The sequence below is a fragment of the Opisthocomus hoazin genome, chromosome 1 (assembly GCF_030867145.1).
Source record: "Opisthocomus hoazin isolate bOpiHoa1 chromosome 1, bOpiHoa1.hap1, whole genome shotgun sequence".
Classification (NCBI taxonomy): domain Eukaryota; kingdom Metazoa; phylum Chordata; class Aves; order Opisthocomiformes; family Opisthocomidae; genus Opisthocomus; species Opisthocomus hoazin.
The window spans coordinates 71449555-71473168 of NC_134414.1; the positions used below are offsets into that span (position 1 = coordinate 71449555).

Below are 23614 nucleotides of genomic sequence, written 5' to 3' on the forward strand. Positions count from 1 at the left end.
AGACTGGGAAAGGAGCTTTCTCAGAGCTAGGCAAGAGAAACTTAGTTGCAGATAATTTTCTGATAAAGCTATTAAACTTTAAAACTAAATTCAGTATGAAAACTCTTTCTGTGTCATAACTAATGCTGTTGCTAGTATTTGGGATTGAGTGAATCATTGTGTTTGTGGCCATTTTATTGGGTTTTGATTTTTAACAAACTATTACTCTTAATTGATGCAATCTGTATGTTAATCTTTTCTGACTTGATCAAGAGACTGCTAAAAAGAATCTGCTCTGAAAAGAACTACAGAAGCATAACATGGTGAATATTTAAAGTGGGCAATTTATATGTTGAATAGGTGCTGGGATGAGCAATTGTTTTGCTCCAGTTCTAATACTTGTTCAAATACTTATTTCAGGAAAAGAAGCAAGTGTTTTTGTGGTTGTTAAAGAAAGCCGTAGTGCCTTGTTCTCTGAAGCTAAGCCTTATAGTCTTCTGGTGGGATAAGGCAGAAAGAGTAATGCTGCTGCAGAAAATAAACTCCAGCAGTGTTGTTGGAGTCTTTTCACTTCTCTGTTTTCAACTTCTGTAAGCAAATGTGAGGGGTCTTAGTCTCTCATGCAGACTATCAGTACTGTAGGATGGAGAGCATCTTGCTGCTCTTCTTAGTTAAACCATATGTCGCTGAAGTTTTAACGCCTTTTTTCCCTCCCCCTCCCCAGAAACTCATCTGCTATGCTATTGGAACTATATTAATAGCAATATTTTTACTGCAGCATTTTCCTTGAAGTTATAATTAAGATCAGGTCTTCATTGTGTCTGTGATTTTACACACTTGAGAACATGTTGCATCTTGGAAGGCTTAAAAGTCTATCATGAAAGCGATAGATGAAGCAGCATGCAAAATTCAGCTTGAGGCAGACCACAACCAAGATGGAAGCATGATAACCTCTGACCAACTTGTGTGGGCTGTTGCCTCTCTTGTCTTCAGAAGAGACTGGAAAATGGAAAGGTCATGGAGAAAGAGCGAAGGCATGGGAGACAGTCATGAGTCCTTAAAAAGAACAAAAAATAAAATTTCCAGTATTTCTATAATTTCTCAGTGCCTGTTATGTTTTCTGTCTGGCTGGAGTTGGACTTCAGGAGTGCTGTGCTTGGAGGCCTGTTCATATAACAAGAACATGTTTTTTGAATGGGGCTTTTCTGCTCTGGAGATGGTCCCCTTCAAATGGTTGACACCTTTTCTTTGTTTGGTTTTTGCTCTGTTCAGTTCAGGTCTGTTTAGAATGTAGTCTTTTCACACAGGGTGTTTTAGCCTCCTGCCAAGATGGTAAAGCAGTAGGGAAGCAGAGGAAACCTTTTGTGGTGTCAAGATTTGCGAGTGTGACGTCTTAGGAATTGTAATTGCTCATCTTCTAGCAAACAGCCATGAGGGTGCTACAGATAAAGCTCTTACTATAGTAAGGGGACTATCGTGGTTCTGCCTAGGTTTTGAGGAATCCAAGGATACAAGGTGACTGTTGACTGAAGTAAGTCTCTGCGGTCCGAACTTACCTGAGAAAACATACTTCATGAGTGGAATCTTTTTTTAACCCATTTTAAATTATAAAATGCATATGTCTCTTCCATTTTACATGATAGGATTTCTGCATGAGAAATTACAAGGCAGCTGAAAAGACAGCTGAGTGACCATGTAATGCGTCAATTCTTGCACTTGTGACAAACAGTGCTGCGAAACACCATCAGCTGTAGCGCTCACAGGCACTTGAAATGCTCATCTGTTACATTCACATGCTCTTGGAAAGAAATGTGCTTGGTATCATGTCAGAATGCTAGATTGCATTGTTTTCCGTATGCAAGCACCTTTTAGGCACCGCTCAGTGGCATTACTGACAGCTTTGACTGAATTACATACCTGGTACGACATCAGTGTCTGGAACAGTGTGGTCAGGTTACAGTATCAAGACCACAGATGACTCATCACCTGCTTCAAAGGGGTGAAGAACCAACAACGTGCTGCCTCTTAAACACTTGTACATCCTGGTAACTCCAGTTATATTCTGAACCCAGAGTGTAGCTTCAGTTATACTTGTTAACCCCTTGCTTCCACTGTCACAGCTGTGTAAATAGGAGAACTCAGCAGTAATGTACGAGGGAAGCATTGTAGGCATTCACTGTTATAATAATTATACTGTTTTGAATTAAGTGACTCTTCAGAAAAGCAATAGCTAATGCTGTTTGGATCAAGTCCATTCTATTCCTTGCTATTCACAATTGCAACTTTTAAAAAATCTTATGTAAAAAATAAGAAACCTTAAAAAGATCTCTTAGAAGCCACTTTTATTGATAAGTAGAAGAGTGCCAGGATTAATCCAGTGTATTTTGGGGAAGAAGTTCTCCATTTATGCAATATATTTGTGAAGTTCCTTGATTCTTTGAGCTACTGTATTCTCTGAGAAGCTTTATCATACTCAATATCTCACTAGAATTTTAATTTGCAAAGCTGTGTACGTTGCAGCATACCTCAAGTAACAACTTCATGAAAAGCTTTTTTCAAGGACTTGCTTATAAACTAGATTAATACAGCTAACAGGTATATGTAGAAAATGAGGCTGTGAACATCATATGAAGTATTTTTGAGGTTGTTTGCGTGCTCAAAAAAAAATACTGAAATGTCAAGGTAAGACCAAAATTTGTGAGGCAGTCAGAGATTTCTTCTGTGTTAGAATTCCATATGCAGCTGGGACAAGACTGTTTTTTCACGGGAGTGACACAGCATGCTGTCATCTGATTAACATTAGTACATCTTCTGTGGAATGAAGGTGGCATTATATTCTTCTCAGCCTGTCTGTGCAGATGCTGAATAGCCCATGAACTTTTTTTGCCTTTAAAAACAAGGCAGCTAGTGCAGGAGTCCCTAAGCTGTAATGCACAAGCGACTTAGTGATACATGGTCCAGCACAGAGCTAGGAGCTGTTGCTGTACTCTGGTGGTATCTGTCATAATACTCAAGGCGGGGAGACGACGTCTTGGGCTTTATTTTCATTTTTATGAAAAAAAAGAATGGCCTCAAGTTGCACCAGGGGAGGTTTAGATTGGATATTAGGAAAAATTTTTTTACTGAAAGAGTGGTCAGGCATTGGAACAGGCTGCCCAGGGAGGTGGTGGAGTCACCACCCTGGAGGTGTTCAAAAAACGTGTAGATGTGGCACCTCAGGACGTGGCTTAGCAGGCATGGTGGTGGTGGGTTGATGGTTGGATTTGATGATCTTAGAGATCTTTTCCAGCCTTAATGATTCTATGATTCTGATGTAGAATTGGGATCACCGTAACTGTTGGCAGGGAAATGTGTTTTGCTGTACACTTGTCTTCGCTTGGTGGCAGTGGGTTGTCCCTAAAGGACTGCCGGGATTTTACTGTGGGAGCTTTTAGGTATATGGAATGCTGAGCTTTCTGTTTGGTACTAGTAATTAGAATGATGTAAAGTGCGTGTCCAAGGAAGATATAGCAGATATGTGTGTGCTCAGTTAGCATTTCTCAGTGTTTGAGGCTATTGGCTTACAGTGGAACTCAATTTTATAAATAAGTGTCTTTACAGGCCTGTTCCTTTACTGGCTGCTGTAGGACTGGTATCAGTTTAAGCACGTGTTTGAGCTGAGGTTTTTCTTGGTTTTTAGTTAAAAGAGCGGCTTTTTATTAAAACTGAATTTCTACTGAAGGAATTTGCAAATTCTTACGAGTTTAGCTCCTCAAAATGAGGCACGTTTAAAGCTAATTGGAATAATCTATCTAACAACATGGAAAGGAGAACCTTTGCATGGTAAACTTCATCTGTATTGTGTTGCTGCTTCAAGTAATAGTGCAATGAAATCCCAGATTTATTAAAATCAGTAGGAGTCTTATCAAGATTTTTGTCTTAAGACTTGCAAGCTATGTGGGTTAACCAGCCTCTTAAATGAAATTAATAAACATCTTACTCTAATTCTTTCTTTCCTGGGAATTACAGCAAATATGGAATATATAAAAATAATATCTGGTTCAGCTAGCAGCATTCAGTTCAAAAAGGTAGAGCAGAAAAGCTCCATTAGTGTGAAAAGGCATTGCCAGGTAAAAATGAGCTATGGAGAGGTATTTTGGTAATGTCAGCAATAAAATTCAGAGAGTGTGTGTGTGTATATATATGTCTGTAATTCGGTGCCGCACTTGATGAATTTTTGGTTCAACTGCTGTTTGCTTTCCTGCCTGTGTGAGTATTTCATACAGTAACAGAGAAAGAATGCAGCTCTAAAAAAAAAAAAAAAAAGGCATTTTGAGTAGACAGTGCTTCCTGAAGTTACTCTTAGCCTTTATTAACTGCTAGTCATCTTTTTTTTTTTTTTTTTTTTTTTCTGGCCAGGCTACTAAGATAAATTTGAAGAACCTATGGTGTCATCTGCAGCTATAGTGAGGGCATTTTCAATTTTTCTTCAGAGTTCCATGAACCCAATTGGGAATGATTTTAGGGAGATGCAGCGCACAGTACTTTGAACAAGGGCTTATACTGATCCATCGCGACTTTTAATGGTGTATTAGGTGTATTGGAAATACCTTTGCTGTGTTGTTACACCTCTTTCTACTTTCCCCCTGTTTTCTGTTGTAATAAGCAGCCCAGCCACAGCATTTTTCATTTTTCCCTTTCTATACTCCCATTTCCTAGACAGTCTCTTGCTTTTCAGAAAGAGTTTGGCTGGGGTTCCGTGTTAGCTGGGAGATCCAGTGAACCTGGGAGGTACAGCTGGAGCTCTGCCCACCTGACTGTCTGCCTTCATTTCGCTGCCTTTCCTGTGCTTAGAGAGCTCCTTGCCAAGGGAGGGGCAAACGCCAATAATCTGTACGAAGCAGCAAGGACTTTTTAAGTTTAAGTTAGGGGGAAGCTACACCATGCTTTGTTCTGCATGGTGGTCAGAATACTTTCGTGGTAAGGTGTGGTGCATGTAAACTAAAGTTTGGAATTTCCTCAAATAGTGGCATTTTTATGTTGCATAGGCAGGTATGAAGTTATTCTCTAGCAATATTAAGCTAGTAAAAGTTAGTACAACTTTATTGGCTTTGTATATTTTAATATTATGTAGTTATAGATGTCCCTTTGTTTATAATCTACTTGAAATATATAGCCATTTAATTAGAAGAGGAAGCAGTGACATTTAGTTTATTATGAAAATTAATAGCTTTTGTGATACCTCTGAATGTAACGAATCTTTCTCCAGTGATTGAAATCATATTTCATTTTTCAGATATTCTCCATGCAGGATGAAACATTAGATGCTTGCTGAAACTGAAGTAGGAAAGTGTTTGTCAGTTCTGCTTAGTCCCTGACATGATTACCTTTGTGCCTCAGGTGGCTCCAGAGAAATTGGAAAAGCACCTAAGCAGTAGTGTAATTGAAATTCAGCAGGGGTTACATGTCTAACCTGTTTAGGCATTCCGTAAATCCCATTTTTCTGCATCTGCAGGCAGTAGATAGATATCTTTGTAAATCTGCTTGATTATAATATCTAAACAGGAAAAAAACAAACTATTGTAGAACCTGACTTGCTCTTCTGACAGGGTGATGCATGACCTTGGACATCTCATGTCCCTGATGTGCCCCGCCATGTAACGAAGAGAAGTCACATGGCAAGTTTAGAGTTTTTCCTTTCTTGTTGCCTCCTCTGCTTCTGTAATGGCAGACTGCTTGCTGGATTTGACACTTGCTCCTAAGGCCACAAAGATGGAGAAGTTGTGAATGTAAACATCAGGTCTTGCGTAGGTGCAATAGAAACCATCTGAGTTACAGGGTTTCACATGCTGCCTAAATAATCATTTTGGCATCTACTACACACCTGCTGGGTAACAAGTGGTGGGTTAGATCGACTTGCTGGCTTCCAGATGGACTGGTTGTCACGGAAATGAATTGTTTTTGCCTCTGTTCTAGCCAATACCCAGGTTAGATGTTGGGTTCAGTTGTTTGTCACTGAGGAATTGCTCAGGGGTGTTCCATGCAAAGGAACAGATTTGCTGGGGTTAATCAATGCAGAATCTTTGACTGTTTAAAAAGTCAAAGCATCACTACATAGGAGGAAGGAGCTTTTATAATAAAAATACTGGAAAATAACGAAATAAATTAAGGGTTTTTTTCCAAGTTATTTTCGCATTTTGCTACAGTTACAGCAGGTGTTTACATACACAAGTAAGGTGCACAGAAACCTTCCTACCATTAAAAATAGACAGCTACCTAGGAACTCCTTTTGTTCATTATTCACAGGTAGAAACTGCAGCCTGATATGGCTGGGTTTCTCTGCTGTTGAGAATGATGTTGTCTTAGAGTTGGCTAGAATTGTTAAATGGCCAGCTGTCAAAGGAAAACCTTTTCCTCCAGCTAAAGATACTGTGTTTGTTTTAATTGTTAGAGGCTGAAGAGAGTTTATTTAATTTGGACATGCAATTTAAGTTACTTAGCGAGCAGTCTTATTTTCTGAGCTCAGCTTATCAGATCTGCTTAAGCCTATTTGTTGATCATAAAGTACTTTAGAAAAATTGTGATTCTTTAAAATTGCTTGTTGCACATAATTAGATTATTGCTTGTAGTCCTAAAATGTCATCTAAACTAATTATTGAACAGATTAATTTATTTTCCATAGATCATTACTAACAACTTATTATGTAGAGGGGTGGAGGGAAATAAATTTGATACTGCATCTGGAGTCTGTCCATTTAAGAGTACTGCTGTCAAATTGATGTGACCTGTTTTGCGAAGGCTTACCTGGGGAAATGTACTTTTGCTAATTACTAAGCGTAGGAAGGGAGGGAGGGAGGAAGGGAGGGAAGGCTCTGTGGTAGCCCTGCAGCACACGTGACTTCCATCTAAGAATCGTCTTGGGGCAAAACAGCTATGCTGAAAATGATGGATTGACTCGGTTTCTTTTAGGGAAAGCAACAGTGCAAAATAAGCTGCCTGGGATTAACTGCTGCCAAGGACACCTGTCCAAAAGGTGAAGGTTCCAGGGAAATCGCATCAATGTCACTTCTGCTGAGGTTTCTGGGAGGTGGGGGAGCAGGTCCTTGAAAAACCAGGCAGTTTTGCCAGCAGCTGCTGTTTTCAGTGAGGTGTGTGGGTACATGCATGACATTGTGCGTGTGCAGAGAAGGTTTTGGGGACCTCTGTAACGCTGTCAGGACTTGTGAAGAAATCCAGTTGGAACAAGGCTGGTGGGCCTAAAGCAGCGTCAGTTCTTTTAATGCTGCCTGAAGTCCTCTTTGCTAGCACTCTATGTGTGGAGGAGAGTTTTTTCCCAGGAGAAATCCTGAAAGTTTCTTTTTCCACATAGGCAGGGCTTGCAGTCAGAGGAGTGGGGGGGAAATAATACAGCAAAAATGTCCCATTACACGCATCAAGGAAGCTGGTTTAATTTTTTCCACATCCGTATTACTGCTTATTTTGAGAAGCACCTCTCATTTTAGAACATATAGTGTATATTCTAGAATGATACTATATAGAGATATTTATTGTTCCGTCTGCGTGCTGTAATATGCTTTTGTATAATTCCAGTCTGAGCAACAGAACAATGTGGTGGATTGCGTACCCTGGTGTATTTCTTTCCACAGAAATCATCTGTGCCTGCCCTTCTCGCTGCTGTGGAACACATTTACACAGGGAGGCTATAAATGAGATTCTAGAAGGTATCACTGCGGGAGGTGTGTGTGCAGCCAGGACCAGTCCCAAAGGGAGCAGCTGGGTTGCTTTCCCATTTTACTAACTAGTGGGGCTCTGGCAGGGTGGCTGGGCTGGGTTTTGTTCACTGCACTGCAAAGGAAGAGACTCACCAGCAGCGTGCAGGAGGGAACAGTGCCAGTGTTTGGGGGATTTCGGTAGCGTTTCAGAGTTTAAGCCCAAGGGTGTGTCCCTCATTCTCTTCGTATTTCTTTCAGCAGTTTTTCTGGTGAGGGTTGAGCTACCTGGGGTTGATGAGTCCCCTTCACTTTGCCCAGAGCTGCTGCCTGCCTGAGAAGGCTGTCTGCAGTTTGGCGTGTGCCATGCTCTTGAGCTGCTACATGTGCCCAGTATACACCTTGCTGAGCTTCTCGGCAGGTAGGATGGTCAGCTTTGTGCAGGCTGGATACAGAGGTGTTGGGGTTCACGACATGTGGCATAGCAAAGTGGTTGGAGCACTTCCCCAGAAAAAGAGCGTGCTTTTTGGTTTCCTCTTCAGCCTAGAGGGCTTGGTGGATGCTCAGCCGACTGGCTGCCAGGCTTTTCCTGGGTGAAGACACTGTTTTGAAAGAGTCAAGATTCACTAGACCAGAGGGGATGGTAGCAGAGGGAAACTTGGTTTCCTGCCAACAGAGCAAGATCCTAACTTGTGAAGTGGGAGTCTTGAGTTTTGCTCTCTGTTTCCAGTAGCATCTATACATCTAATAAATAATCACTTGATACGTGGTGCATAATCAGTGCTCAGAGTAGGGATCCTGTTTTCATCTGATAGCATTTTAAAAGAAAGAATTGCGTAGATGTTGAAAGCCAGGCAAGGACTGTGATTGTGAGCCCTGATCACGATGTGTGCTTTTCGGCAGGCAGAGGAAACGCCAGCCTCTGCAGAAGGGCAGAAAGAGGGATGAAGCTGAGCTACCCCTCGGTTATTGTCTTTGGCTTGCTTGGGTGGAGCCTGACAGAAACGTGGATTATCCTCTGTCCCTGTCAGGGCCTCAATCCTTCTTGTGCTCCATTTAAGGAATTTAAACCACAGTAGATTACATTATAGCAGGCAATTGCTGAGTGTCATTAGGCAAGAGTCCTTTGGGATTCTTGTTCTTAGCATTTAATAGGTCCACATGTGGTCATACATGGAGTTTTGAAGAACTTCTGCTTGGTCTGATCTGGCTGGTTAGTTGCTTCCGTTTGGTTGCTTGGTTATGGTTTTTTTTGTGGTTTTATTTTTATCTGTGTAATTGTTTAACAAAGAGGGAAAATAGATTAAAGGGCAAAAATGTGTATAATAGACCTCTCCATTGCGTGAACTTGAAGATTGGTTGAATACTTCTACTGGCAGAAGTGCTGTCAAGTGGTTTCGTTAGCCCAGCATGTGTACTCTTCCTAGAAGATGTAAGATAAATATGTTGTCTCCAAATGGCAACCAGAAGTCACTACTATTCTTTTATCTATCTTTTTGTTGGATTTTTTTTTTTCCTTCTGGAGGGGTCAGTAGAGAGTGAATGCATATTTTAAAGTTTTGTTCCTTTCAGTTCTGGTTTCGCAGTGGCTAGGATGCAAAAGTATCCCAAGATAGATTCTGTAAGTATTTTCTGCTACTGTGCCTGGCCCTTTAATCTCTTTTAAGAAACTGAATTGTGCCCTTCCATGCCCAGTAGATGTTGCTGTTGAATCAATAACGCCAAAAGAGGACAAGGGGAAAAAAGCTTTCAGAGCTCAGAAGGTATGGTAAATAGTCTGGTATCTTATCCAGAGAATAGAGATCTAATTAAAAAAAAAAATGCAATGCCTGTAGTGTTTTCTTTTATATATATCAGCTTGGGAATGTGCAGCATAAATGAGAAGTAAGCATTGTGAATGTAGCTTTGAGTTACAGGTTTAATGTCCAGTGGAAGAATTGCAGGGAAAGTGGATGTTCTACCCTGCAACTCCGTTGTGGTTTTACTAAGTGTTTATAGTTTGTACTCTCACCCTAAGAAGCATAAAGCACGTCAGTCATGGCAATATCTCTATAGCACAATACAATTTTACAAAGCTATATGGTGTGGTAAGAATAGGCATTCCTGTAGCATCTCCAAGTCAGCATTGTTGCTTGGAAGCTGGGGCCTTGCCAAGTTGTCAGAGCACCTTTTGGGATGAAAACTCTTGATACAGGGTGGGTTTTACCCGTTTTTATCGCGGAGACAAAGCAGGGAAGGCAGGTCATGTTGGGAGAGGAGACTGAAAGAGAAAGAGGAAAACATTTAAAGGTGACATGCTTCCTTTAGCAACACCTGTTCAGTAAGGTTATATGTAGAGAAAGCTCTTTTTAATTTTTTTTTTTTATTATTTTTAAGTGCAGTCTGGTCTTCTAGCAGAGTTTGAGGAATACTTTGTTATTGATCATAAAAAAAGGTATGAATAAAATACTAAGCAAGTAATCTCACTGCTGAAATTTCTTTCTCTGTTGTATGGGAAAACATTTGCAGCTGTTGGTTTCCTTGGTAACAAATTCACTGCAGAAGCTAAATGCACTGTGCTGAGCCTGTCAATTTGACTGCATTTGAGAAGTGTTTAACATGCACACTTGGACCTTTTTACTACATCTGTTTCTCAAATGCTGCGTTATTTATGCTATTCTTGCTTAAAGCATCTGGTCAAAGACGACGTGCGACATGCTTTGGATTTTGGACAGAACAAGAAAGGTGGGTGTTTACAAGCCTAAACATGGTCTCTGCGTGTGTGTGTGTGTGTATGTTTACTTACAGACAACATCTAGTTTTCTGAACGCTTATTTTGAAAGTCTTGCCTTTTAAAGCTCAGTGCTATTGTGTGCATATTGTTGCAGTCTTAGCTGGTTTTGGAGTTGGAGATCAGAGAGCTGCTGAAAGGAATTGCTGGTACATTTGCCTCATAAAAGGATTTTGGCACAACACTGGGTTTATTTGTATTTTGTTTAATTAATTCAATATGGGATACTTTCTCACAGATTAGTATTCTTGTTCTGGCTGTGAGAGAAGTATGATTTTATGTATTGTGATAGAAGAGTTCAGTGATGCTTATGATTAGCTACAACTGTTCAAGCCAATAACAAATCTGTGCAACAGTGTGGTTGTGTAATTATATCAGGAAGAATTAATTTAAAACTTGCTTGTGTGATTGTACTTTAAGAAAGAGAAGTTCTGTTAAGCAAGTGTTGTATAAGAATTAGATTGTTTCTTGGCAGGTAGGTTTAACACATCTTCATGTGTGCACCTGGGTCGCAAGTGAATGAGGTAGAAGTCACATTTATCACTGTCTTTCATTTAGTAAAATGGTTTCCCTTATATATTGGAAAAATAACATATAGTACTGAGAAGAATACGCTGTATAGAAGAACGCTTCTAACACGTGTTGATAAAACATTGGCTGTAGCTTGTCAGATGTTACATACACATCTGGCAGTGATTCCATGGTGGGATCGCTTGCTGAAATAGGCTTTGAAATGTTTCATAAACTCCCTTTCCTCTCTAAAAGGAGGCAGCTGTTCACATGAAATTATATATAAGTTTAGTCACTAGGCCCATTGCATTTGGGAGCTTATTCATGAGTATTAAACAGCCTTTGAATCTGAGACCTTACTGTGTCCTCCCCATGGATAATGTTGCCTGTCATAGCTGAGGTATATCTTTTTAAAGAGTTTTCTCTCTAGAAAGGACTTAAGTGAAGTTTTTGTGGACTTTCTTTTATTACTACTTGCTTTGGATGCTCTAAGTAACTAATATTACATTAGAATGGTCTGTGTGCTCTCTGTATACAAACTGAGCCGATTTGGGGATTGGGGAGCTAGGGAGAGCAGGCAGATACTGTCTTTTCCATGAGAAACTAGTCTTCAGTTTTAAATACTGTTTTGCAAATGTTGGCGGAGAGGAAGGAAAGGGATAGAAATAGAGTGAAAAAATTATTTGTATGTCAGCTGTTATTCATGATCTATCTTCTGAATCCTTTCCTACCCCTCCTTGCTGTCTCTACACATTTAAAAACCTAGAAAATTAACACGAAAGTATTTACTCTGTTGTGAATCAAGCAGTGCAGTTCCTTGAACAGCATGCTGCCTAATCCTATGAAACAAATAAAATTAAAGTTAAACCATCTAACAACATAACTATTTATACTTTCAGAGCTGTTTGCCTGCAACCCATTATGGCACCACTGCTAATTACCCTTACCCTACAAGACGTCCCATTCAGCCATACATGTGACAGCAAAGAGAAATCTGGTATTCAGAAAGATGGAGTAGCAGGTTTTTACATATAACATTGTGTTTTGGAGAGCTTTTGAATCATTAAAAAATATCTGACATGCATTCGATAACATCATTTCAAGCATTATTTGCTAGATTGTTTATTGTTGTGCATTTCTTTGGTTTTACCCGGTAGAGCCTTCCAGCCAAAGTTGCTTAGTGATACTTAGCTTTTGTAGCAGGTGATCCTAGCAGTGACAGATTCAACCATGCTAATAACCACAGATGCAAAGGTGACTACTGCCTTAATGCCTGTTTGTTGCTCTAAAGGGTTGGTCAAGATCTTGAAGTAAGTAAATGGCTCTTAGTGGGGTGCTAATGCAAATCAGTCTCTGAGAACCAAAGAGATTTTTCCTTTTGCGTGTGTTATTATGGTACAGCTCAAGTTTCAAGTCAGGCCTTCCAGTGCATGGCATCCTCAAGCCTCCTCTAATGCTGCCCTTTGGAATTGTAGTTTTTACGTTATGTTTTGTGATTCTAGCCTCCCTGTTCTCCCTCTTGCTTGTCCGTGCTCTGCTGATGCGCTGACAGTATGCGTCTCTGAAAATGCTCTTCCTCTTGGGTACGCAGGTGGGAATGGTGAAGAGGATCAAAATGTTCTCCTTCAGAGATCCAGGCATTGCCATGAAGTATACAGGAACACGACTGGAGAGTGGTCCTTTATACATCTGCTGTCTTGGAAAAGGGGCATATGGTACCATAATTCTTTCTTTACCTGAAGTGCTTTCCAGGTCTAGTACCCTGACAATAATCGAGCAAAAGTGTTGTATGCTGACAAATGCGTGACCATGTACAATGAGATGTTGTGGGTTTTGTCTGACATATTAATGTATTTTACCTTTACTTTCTTGGAAGTTTTTGTGTACATCTGAATTTTTTTACGAAGTCATAATTGTTTTTAATGTTGTCATAAATAACATCTCACTGGAACTGAACTAAAACCATTGTAGATATGCCCTTTGAATCAGCACATCCAAGTTGTACAACTGTGTTTTAGCAGGCATTCAGGTACTGAGCTTTTGAGGGAACTCTGTGCTACAGTTGAATCTTGATGTGGCAGTTACATCTGATGAGTAAACGCAGATGGGTCAGGGGCAGGAGAAGTGCAGGGCAGGACGGCACTGACGTTCTGCTGAGTCTCTAGGGGGAAGCTGACAGCTGGAGGAGTGAGTTGGTTTCAGCCTGTTGAAACTGGTCTCATAGAGAGAAGAACTCCAAGAGAAACTTTGCAGAAAGAAACTTGAAGAACTTGAGAAATGGCAAGAGTACAGAACCTGAGATTTTGTGGAAATCTCATTTCAAACTTTGTTTAGGTCTCCTAAAACATGACATGACTCAGTGGACAACAGAATACAGTGCAAGAACAGCATGATTACAAAGCAACTGTTGAGAATTCCAGTGTTGAAAATGTTTTGATGCACCAATTTGTGCATCCTGGATGTTATTAGTTACCAGTAACATTGCAGCTGACTTGGCAGCATTGGATAGGGTGAGAAACAAACATGTCTCATGAGTTGGAATAAGAAATGGTGTGCTGTGCTCTGGGGATGAGTGTCTCTGTGAGCCTGTCCCTCTGTGTTAATCTTTGTGGATTTATGGAGCCAGATCTTGGTTGTGGTTGTGATCAGCTCGACTCAAAAGATGTGTTTTAAAGTATCTATGTTATAAAGCTAGAAAAATTATGTGATATTGAAGCACATGCAACCTCTTTTGTGTAATAGGTGGTTTGTCAAAAAGCACTTTTCTACTGCATTTTAAAGGCAAAAAAGGTGAAAATAAACATCATTACATTAACCTTGTCACTGACAAAAGAATACTTAATTAGGATTGGAAATAGCTGTAAGTGTGAAGGAGGGAAGACAAGAAAAAGCAACAGCAGTACATAATCAAAATAACAAGGAAATGTATACATGCACACTTACATTTTTTTTTTCAAAAGCAGTAACTGTTCAGGACTGTGGTCCTTCAAGAAAACGAACAGCAACACTTTCAGAAGCCCCTTAAAGCAAAAATTCAATCTTTCTGTTTCAAGAAAGCGTGAAATGATGGTTTGGATGTGGCTTACAATGTAAAGAAGCCTAGATGACATTTTCCTTTCTGACAGCTTTACCGTAGTGAAGGCAGAGAAACTAAACTGAAGAGCAGTCATTTTCACTCATCTACTGAGGTACTGTGCAGACCAGCTCCCAGGAAAGATTAATTTAATTTGGCTGGTTTGGAAGTAGCATCTTCTGTGCAGAATATTAAATGGAAAAGATAATGGGATCTGAAAATGTTCACTATTTCATATTTTAATTAAAAAAAAACAGATCATTGTGAAGTGGACATAGTGATTTTTGCATGTCGAGAAATGAAAAAGTTGTCTGCAAAAGCCTTTTTTCCAGAGGCATTTTTTTTTCCCCGTACCTGGAATCTCCTGCCACTTTTGATGAGATCTGACCTGGTCTTTCTCTCTTGTATTAAGTATCTCCCAACACAAATAACCAGACTAAGAAAATAATGCTGTTTTATTTGCTGAGGATTGTATGCAGTAAAATAGATGGGGGGACTGGCCTGTTAAGGAAACATACACAGAGAAGTTTTCAAGCTCTGTTGTGAAACACACAAAGGCACCAGTGAAGGACCTGCAGTGAGGGCAAGTGTTCTGCAGCAAGGCTGAGACCTTGTTCGGGGTCTGGCCTCTTTGGCTGCAGGCCTTGTGGTTGCTGGAAATTATTTTCCTATTCCTGGACACTTTTTGAGACTTCTTAAATTTTCCTGTTCTGCACTAAGACAAAGCTAAGTCCTTTAACAGGGCTTGTGGTGCAGTCCAAGATGGAGGCCAGCACCCAGGGCAGAATAGTAAGTAGGCTACTGGGGGCACGTCTGCCTGAGGTGGGCAGCTCAGCCAGACCAATCACAAACTGAATTTTCCTATGTCCTCAGCGCATTCCCCGAGTACAACACTATTTCCTTTTCTGAAAAAGGAAAAGCTTTCTGTCACTCTAAAGCTCCAGTGAATGCTACATTTGGAAAGGTGTAAAACTGGAAAAGCGTAGTCAAATTCTAAGATACATCCTGTTAATAAAAAATTCCAAATTAAAGTTGACGTCCTTCTACTCTGTCCTTTATCTGTAATAAAACCTGTCAGCCTGTTCCTCAGGAGTAAGCACTCCAGTTTTATTCTGTGCAGTCAAATTGAATGGTCTTGGAAATACCCTACTTCTTTTATTCTGAATACTTTTTAGATTGCTCATTGTATGTAAAATTAACAATTATGAGTGACAGTTAAATATCACATTTTGTTACAGAGTAATTTCTGAAGAATGTTCTAAATCAGCCCTGACTCATGAATGGTAGACCTGCTAACCTTTTATCTGTTTGGCCAGTTCTTTTGAAATAGTGATTTTTATGAAGTGGGGTATGTAGTAAAATTTGGACTTTTCTTAATACTCCAAATCTAAACATGCACAAAAAGGGATTGGTTTAAAGTCTAATACGTTTTAGGAGACCTCAAATGTTTGAGCTTTCAAAATGTTGGACAGACTTTTTTGGAGGGAAGAAATTAATTTTACGACTCCTCGCCCTGCATTTCCTTTGAAAAGAAAGCCACCCTGACAAGAGAAGACACAAGATGTGTGTTTTCTGGATCGATTTCATTTCTGTATTTAAATACAGAATATTAACTCTCGGGGGCAATATGACCATGAGATCTCTGCATCCAGACTCTACCATCTATTTAATTATCGGAGTACCTTTCAATATCTGCTCTTCCAACACAAGAGCTCCCCAGTTTCCACTTCTTTCTATGTTTAAAGTGCTGTGGTTTCTTTTTTTTAGGAGTGGAGTATGGTTTCCCTTGTGTGGCTTTTCCTTTAATTATACATACTTGTGGGAGGGCCTCAAAGAAGAAAATAACTGTGATACTTCATTTCTTTCCGTATTATATCCATTTGCAGCAAGTTCTTTCCCTGCTCACCTGTATGCTTCCCATCTTTGGTCTTCCTACAGAAAGCGCTTCCTTCGTCTCTAAAGACATCCTGGCAAACTTAGAAAGGTAGGGTGTTCCTTGGCATTGCACTGAAAAAAAGGCAACATTCATTCATTGCCTTGCCTGCTCTTAGAGGAGTGCAGCTGCAGGCACATCTGGGTAGTTTAGCTCCTCAGACTGGAAGGGGATAAAGGGCTGGAGCAGCCTTCAGCCAAGCAGGGGCAGCTGGAGGTGTTACACTAAATAAACTCTTTCACGGCTGTTGGCTCTGCAGTGGTTGCTTAATCCCATATGGCAGAAGAGGAGGATGAACAAGAAAACTGAATGAAGCAGTTACTGGGAAACTTGCCGCTATTTGGAAACACAGATCAGTGGAAGAGAGTCAAATGGTATTTCATTCATTTGCTTTGTACAAGCAAGGGAGGCTGGGGAAAAAGAAGACCCTGCCTGTTATGCTAGGAAGTATTGAAACTCTTGGTCTGGTCAATCGTTTTAAGTTCATTCAGGCTGAAGAGCCTGACTACAAAACTTCACAGAAGTATGAGGAATGCTGCACTAGCGTAAAACTTAAATACAGGATATGAAGAAATTAATTAGGAGGAGTTAGTGGCTAAGCTTTACCAACTAATCTTGATTTTGTTGTTTGTTTTTTTTTTTTTAAAGGAGAGGCTAGATTGCAATTGATAAGGAGAAAGAAAGATGTTTAGGGAAGAAGACTGAAAATACTGGGAGCTGGACTGTAGCAAGATTGGGCTGAACTGGGGAAGAGACCCCTAAAGAGAAACAAGTGTGTTGCAGTTCATCCATCTTCTACTACTTCTCAGCCATGGGCCTGAGCAATAACAGAAAGGAAGGGGAGAACCTATGTAGAAAGGGGGTGAGGGTGAAGCTTTTCCCCTACTGCTGAGTACTTTGTCTGGGTACCACCTCAGCCTGGTCCCTGTATGTGGCCCACACACATCCCAGAAGAGGGGGCGTGGAGAGCAGCTACTAGGCCTTTTTTTCTGTATGGCACTTACTTTCTCCAAAGAAAACATTGAGGAATTTGATCTGACACTGAAGGCTCAACAGAGATTTAATAAATTAAAGTATTAGTAAAACAAGGCATAATTTTGGTGGAATTCATCTATTAAATGCTCCTGTACATCTGATGGCTTCTTTAGTCTGCGTTACTATATGAGCCTTGCCGATACTGTGGCTTCATACCAGTGTTTGAGTGTCAAGTTTTTAAAAAGAAAACACTTTTTTTTTTTCATCCCTGCATGTATTTGCAGGGTAATGACTTGTACAATGCGATGTTCTCTGTATTCCTTGAGATTGTGAGTCTAGGAACAATTTTCTCCTTGTGGAAGAGTGAGGTGTTGCCAAAAACAGAATACTGCCATCTCTGCTTATGAATCCCAGTTTCAAATCCCAGAAGCTTTACATAATAAAGCCCAACTGGGCTGATTACCAAGAGTACTCAGTCATTCAGAAAAATAAAAGGGAAAAATCCCTTTGCTTCATGAAGGAAGAACTGGTGCCAAGAGGAGGCTGAAATGTTAAAAATGCATTTTCTGTTTGGATTTTGCATATCAACTGTCCTGTCTCTTTCTTTCCCCTTTTGTTTAGGGCTGGGGATCAGTATTGGTCTTGTGCAGTGGGTGTATGTGGCAGTTTTTTGTAGGACCTGTGAGGACCTAGATTATGAAAACCACATTCAATGGATCTCTTCCCGCTCTGCAGGAGCCCAGCTTAGGTAAGTTTTTCTGGCTCCGTCCGCAGTGTCTTAGGACAGCAGTGGTGATGTGGATGCCTGTAGCTTCATTGCTTACACAGTCTATAGAGTTTTGTGGCATATGATGTTGAAGCCATCCAGAAAAGAGCGCAACAGACTTGCCTTCCTGATGTTGACCACGTGGTATCACTGGAAAGCAGTATGGGATGTTTGGCAGAGGATTCAGCTGCGTAGGCATAACCATCCGTACGCTCTGCCCATTCCCTTTGCAGCAAGTGATGTGGTAGGGCCTGTGCAAAGCAGCAGGGAAGCCTGGAGATGTTTTAATTTCTTGCAGTCCTACTGTATATTTTGTAAATAATATTTCTTCCACTGCAGCTGCTCTCAGGCTCTTAGAGAAACTAAGCTCTTACGGGTTAAATAGAAGCCTGCTTATGGATTAATAATTGGTTAAAAACCAAGAAATGGAGAGTTGCTTTGGGTCGTCAGTTTTCTGTGGGTGGAGAGGAGTTACTGGTGGAGTAAAGCAGGGATTTCTGCAGGAGCTTCAGCTATTCAACATAATCCTAAATGAGCCGGAAATGGAACAGAAGTGTGGAAAGACAAAATGTTCAAATATGTGAAATTATTCAAAATAGTCAAATTTAATGCTGAATACAAAGAGTTGGGGGATAAATTGGTGATGCTAAGTTGCTGAGCAGTAGGGTAGGCAAAATTGTTTGGACAGAGTGATACACATGAGAAAAGACAACGCTGTTCCCTAAGCTAGCTGTACCCTCCGTAAGAGACCTCGGCCGGTTGTGAGTAGTTCCCTGAAAACCGCAGCAGCTCAGTCGGCGCTCAGTGTTGGTCCAAAAGGCAAACAGAGCGTTGCAAACCGCTGAGAGGGAAACCGAGAACAACAAAATCCTTATGTCACTGTGTAATCTCTGCTGTGTGTACTTCTTGAGTACCATGTCCAGTTTTGTTCGCTTTGTTCAAGCAGAATTAGGGTACGCGGAGGCATGGAGAAGCGGTCGGAGGTATGGGGTTGCTTTTGTACAAGTAGGAACTAATTAGTGTAGGAAATTTTCTGTCTGGAAAAAAGGCAATTGGAGGGGACATAATATCACCTACAGTGGAGGTCTGTATAGTCATGAATGGCTTGGGGAAGTGAATAGAGAGTGTTTATTTCCTGTTTTTTTTCCACTGCTTCACAAAAGGCAAACTGGGGCACTCAGAAAAATTTCAGGAAGGTAGTTTAAACAAAAGCAGTTTTTCACACAGCACATCATTAAATTTTAGAACTCATTGACGACTGATATTATGGAGATCAAAGTAAACAGAGAAATCTTTAGGTATATTGTTGCAAGTATCTTTTATTCAGGCAAAACTCATTACATGATTATGTGTTAATGACTTACAGTTACTGCTTTGGCTCCTCACATGAGAGGGTAGTTGTCTATTACTTCTGGAACATTTTCAAAATATCTACAATTTCTTGAAAAACTAGGTAATGCTTTTTGGATGGAGCTGTTTGAAAATAACAGAGGTGTGTTGGTTGCTGTGTTGGAACAGGCTTTGCTGGAGACCACAGCTGAAACCAGAGCAAAGTAGAGTACTAAAGGCAAAAAAAAAATAAAATTGTTGTGGCTTTCAAACCAAATAGAGGTTTAGAAAAAAAAAAACCCTGCAGAAATTGGGTCAAATATTACATCCATGTAGCCCTGGAAGTTGATTGATTAAATTCTGCAATACATTCGCTCAGTGCTTATTATCTTTGCAGTTTCACTGAAGGAAATAGGGGTACAGACCATTTGACAAAAATGTCTTCACTGCATTTTAAACATCTAAGACAGAACTGAAAAGGACAAGTGTTCCTCAAATTTCCTTGTGAAAGTATTTCTACACCGTTCTGTACTTCAGTATGAATTCCTCTATTCCTCTGCTGCAGCAGGGACTTGCCTGGGACTACTGAAGATTTTTTGCTAGTGCTGATACAGTAGCAGGAGTTAGAAAACAGAATCCCAGAAGCAGCTTGAATTTTTCAGTGAAAACAAGGTATATATATTAAAAATAACCACATTTTACATGAAAAAGGAAAACGTTTCCTATTGTGTTTACAGACTTGCAGTGCTAGAACTGTACATCAATCCTTTCATCCTTTCACACTCAAATTTTAATTTAGCTTGATATGTATGGGTCTGAAATGGCATGTTTAACTCCCTAATACTATCATCGTGATGGCTTGCAGAGGTGTGAGGCTTCAGCTACAAACTTCAAAGAGTGAAAATTGCAATAGTTAGTTCCTGAGCTATACTGATGCTGTTAATTCCAGAATTGTTTTAATTCTATAGGTAGCTCATGGTAAGGTACTGGTTTGATTTTTGTTGCCAGGAGGCTCAGTTGGCTCCTCTTGTTAAGAATTTATTTTAATTAGTTTAAGGTCTGTTTCTTTACTCTGACTCAAGGATTTTCAGAAACCATAGATGATTTAGTTCAATTCCAGTTCGAAACTAGCAGGAATCCTAATCCCTCATTCCGTGGCTAAGCATGTTGGAAATACTGTATCTCTGTTTCCTTCAGTAAAGAAACTACACCTAAGCTTGTTACTGTATCACTCCAGTCAAGGCTGCCTGATCTCCAGGAATGAACATGATTAAACAAGTAAATGATTGATGAAAAAGAACAGTTTTTGGTAAACTAACTTTCAGTCCATCTAACTGAAACCTTTCGCTTTGATGCTCTGCTTGTGCCTTGCATGTTTTGAATTTGTTTGAAGGTGTAGAAAGTACATGTAAAGTGGTGATGTTGGTGTAACTGAAGTTTAAGTAGCGTGTTTGGAGTTTTCCATTCATTTCGCACAAGTATAACTAGATATTAGGTGCATGTGGTCCTGAAAGTTGACTGGCCAATTTGATAAAATTAATCAGTAGATATATGTCTCACTTTTTATTTGATATTTCACTGAGAAAACACCGTGGAAAGGTGGATCTTGTGGTACAGGGGAGGCTTAAGTGATTTGCTGATTCTCCAAGGAAAATGTGAAATTGCTATTGAATTGAGGCAGGACACTCAGGCAAAGCTGAGGCTGAGCTACCGTCTGCTGTTGTGGTAGATGCTTATGAATGAATAGGTCCGCTGCACTGGGAAACAGTCTAATCTTACAGGTGAACTTTGCTGTTCTGCATGCCCTGAAAGGTCTTTGGCCTCTGACTTGCTGCAGTCGACAAGTCCCATTGGCTTGCTGAGATCTGGAGTTCTCCCCGAGCTGTCTTTGGGCGCGGTGGTCTGCCCCCAGCCTTTGCTTCAGAACAAGCCCCAGTGATCTGTACGCACCCGCGGACTGGTGTGCCTCCTCTAGTGCCTTTGCTCCTGGTTCACCACCTGAATGGCCAGAGCCTGACCTGGCAGTCATGGTTTGACTGCAGATCACTTGTTCCTTTGCAAAAATGCAAGTGTAAATAGCAGTCAGAAAAACTAAATACTTTTTCCATGTCAAGTCCCTATAGGTGCTGTATCGCTATGGTAATACTTTGTTATGCAAAAGCTTGACTGATGCAAAGATGCAATTCTTTCATTTCTAATATAGAAATGAAAATATACATGACTGTAGTCGCATAATACATGGAGCTGCTGTAGGCCTGTCATACTTAGAGTGGAAATAACGTGAGACCTTTTATAAATATTTAAATATGATCTCCATGAATTTTATTGACAGAAGAAGCCCAGAGAGACTGATGGGTCCTCTTAAATTTTTCTTTTTTAGTTCATATCCTCCAGTATGATAACATTATATTGTTGAGAGTTATCAACAAGTCATCATAGGTATCCATATATGTTCCCGGGAAGGACTGCCTGCTTGTTGCCTGCTGTATGTAATCTATAGAAAAGAATCTTTGTCCTAAACAACACAGCTCAGTCCTTTTAAGCATACAGGAAAACATCCCTTTTCCTTTAAGCCATAGACAACCATTTATTTATTTTAACGGCTAAATATAAGAGCAGATAGCTAAAACCTAGAGGATGATGAGAAGACTGGAAGACCGCAGATGACCATCAACAAAAACATGCCAATAGCGAGATTTATGGGCACCGAGATAACCTTGGAAAAGGAAAGCGTTAAGAGCCTCGGCGTTTGAAACTCGTGAAGCGGTCGGTATGAAAGCACTGAAAATCAGCTGCGGTGGTGCGGGGAGGCGTCGTGCAGACCGCCGTCAGTCCCGTGGGATTTTCCGGATCCCGAGGAGTGCTCCAGCGGCGGTGCACCCTCTGGAGCAGGCGGCAGGTTCCCGGCAGCCGGGCTGGCTGTCCCCCGTTCCCCGCCGCAGCCCTCTCTGCCCGTCACGCAGCCGTCGGGGGTCAGGGGGGCCGCTGCGGCACAGCGCCCGGGAGGGCATCCCGGTGTTTGAAGGGAGATCTGACGTGCTGGCCGTTTCCAACCGGCCGCCGGCGGGAAGGAGGGTCCCTCCGCCGGCACCCACGGCCGGCGGGCAGCGGGAGAGGAGCCCGCGGCCGCCGCGGCGTGCGGGGGGAGGCGGCTGCGGCGGGGGCTTGCGGCGAGCCGGGCCGCTCTGCCTCCCGCCCTCCGTCCGCCGCTGCCCGGGGCCGGCTTCTCGGCGACGCTTGGCCCCCGCCGGAGGACCCCGCGGCGGGCAGAGCCGCAGGCCGAGGAGGGGAGAGAAGTTTCAGGCGGTGCCGCCGTCCTTAACCCGCACGGCTCCGGCTTCCAGCGGCGGTCGCCTCGCCCGGGCGCTGCCGGGAGGGGAGGGCGCGGGCGCTCCCGCCCGCCTGCGTGCGAGCGGGCTCCGTGCGGGGGGTGGGAATGCGGGGCTGCGAAGCGCTGCCGTAGCGGTCTGGTCTGCGGTTGGTTGTTTGCCCCCCTTCTGCCTTCATTCTCGGAGCAGGGGGGAGCGTGCTTGCTGTGGATTCTTTTTGGTTTAGCAGAGAATGAGATGCTGGCTGAGAACTGAAGAAATGGCCCTAGAAGAATTGATGCAAAGATTAAATGCGGTTTCCCAGTGCGCTGGTAGGAGGAGCTGCTGGTCTTAAATAACGCGTTGTGCGGATGCGGTTAGTGATTTTGTAGGGTTTACAGAAAATCCTGGCAATCTGACTAGCACTCTTGATGCATGCTCGCATGAATAGGAAAGAAACCGTTAAGAGCTCTTGTCACCAGGTTAAACATTTGTTTATATGAACGCTAATTAACATTTTTAGTGCTTAGATATTCACGAGGCAAGCTTTAGAGGGTCATCTTGAATAGTCTTGGGTAGCTGCTAGCCCAGCCAAATACTCTAAATGGGTCTTGATTCCCTTTTTATCCTTTTTTTACTCAGCTGTAGCTAAGAAGTGGGGTGAATGACAGATTTGTCTAGCAGAGCCGGTCTGATATGCAGCGGTGAAAAGCCCGGCTAACTGTGAGGCACTGCAGCCGGTATTTTGGGTGGGTCTAAACTGTACTTGCATGAGAATGAGGAGTTGAATGCATTAATCGTGGTAAATGTAGTTTTATATCTGTATGGATTAAAAATTGCAGCAAATCTGCTAAAATGGTTGTAGCGCTGTAGAAAGATTCTTGTGATTTCTGAGAGATTTTCTTATTTTCTTGAAAGTGTAAATGCTTATGTGTTCAAAACTAGAACTGAACAGTAGTGTGCAATAAGGTGATCTGTGATCAGATCTGGGGGTGTTTTCCTGGCTGTTGCTCGTGCAAAGATGTAAACGTATTTCAGAATAAAAAGTAAACTGGAAAAAGAAGAGATGTGGTTTTTGCATCCTTTCAAACTGTTTCTTTTGCCATTTATTCTTAGTCTGTTGACGGATGTCAGAAGTCTTGTATCTTCTTGTCATCTGAGGCAAACTGGTGGTTTGCTGATACAGAGTATTTAAGGTATTATTCATTGCAGTGTCAAAACTTGGAATTTTTCTTCCCATTTCCCTGTTCCTCTGTTTCCTAAGGGTGACTTTTCCAGCTTTT

The 23614-nt window shown here is 41.4% G+C and overlaps 1 protein-coding gene across 12 annotated transcripts in view; it reads left to right on the forward strand.

Moving 5' to 3' along the window:
* Positions 1–23614, forward strand: part of MCF2L (MCF.2 cell line derived transforming sequence like) — a 165421-nt gene that overhangs the window by 11676 nt on the left and 130131 nt on the right. Inside the window, exons 1-3 of one of the 12 annotated variants that reach the window (XM_075424994.1) lie at positions 10311–10391; positions 12539–12662; positions 17550–17676. The exons of 6 other annotated variants lie outside the window; for them this stretch is intronic. In XM_075424994.1, coding sequence (XP_075281109.1) covers positions 17625–17676 — 52 coding nt within the window. In that variant the 5' untranslated portion in view covers positions 10311–10391; positions 12539–12662; positions 17550–17624. Of the gene's footprint in view, positions 1–10222; positions 10392–12538; positions 12663–17549; positions 17677–22427; positions 22664–22688; positions 22708–23614 lie in introns of those variants that run through there. 5 more of the 12 variants (XM_075424983.1, XM_075424986.1, XM_075425013.1 and 2 more) reach the window with 5 other exon arrangements.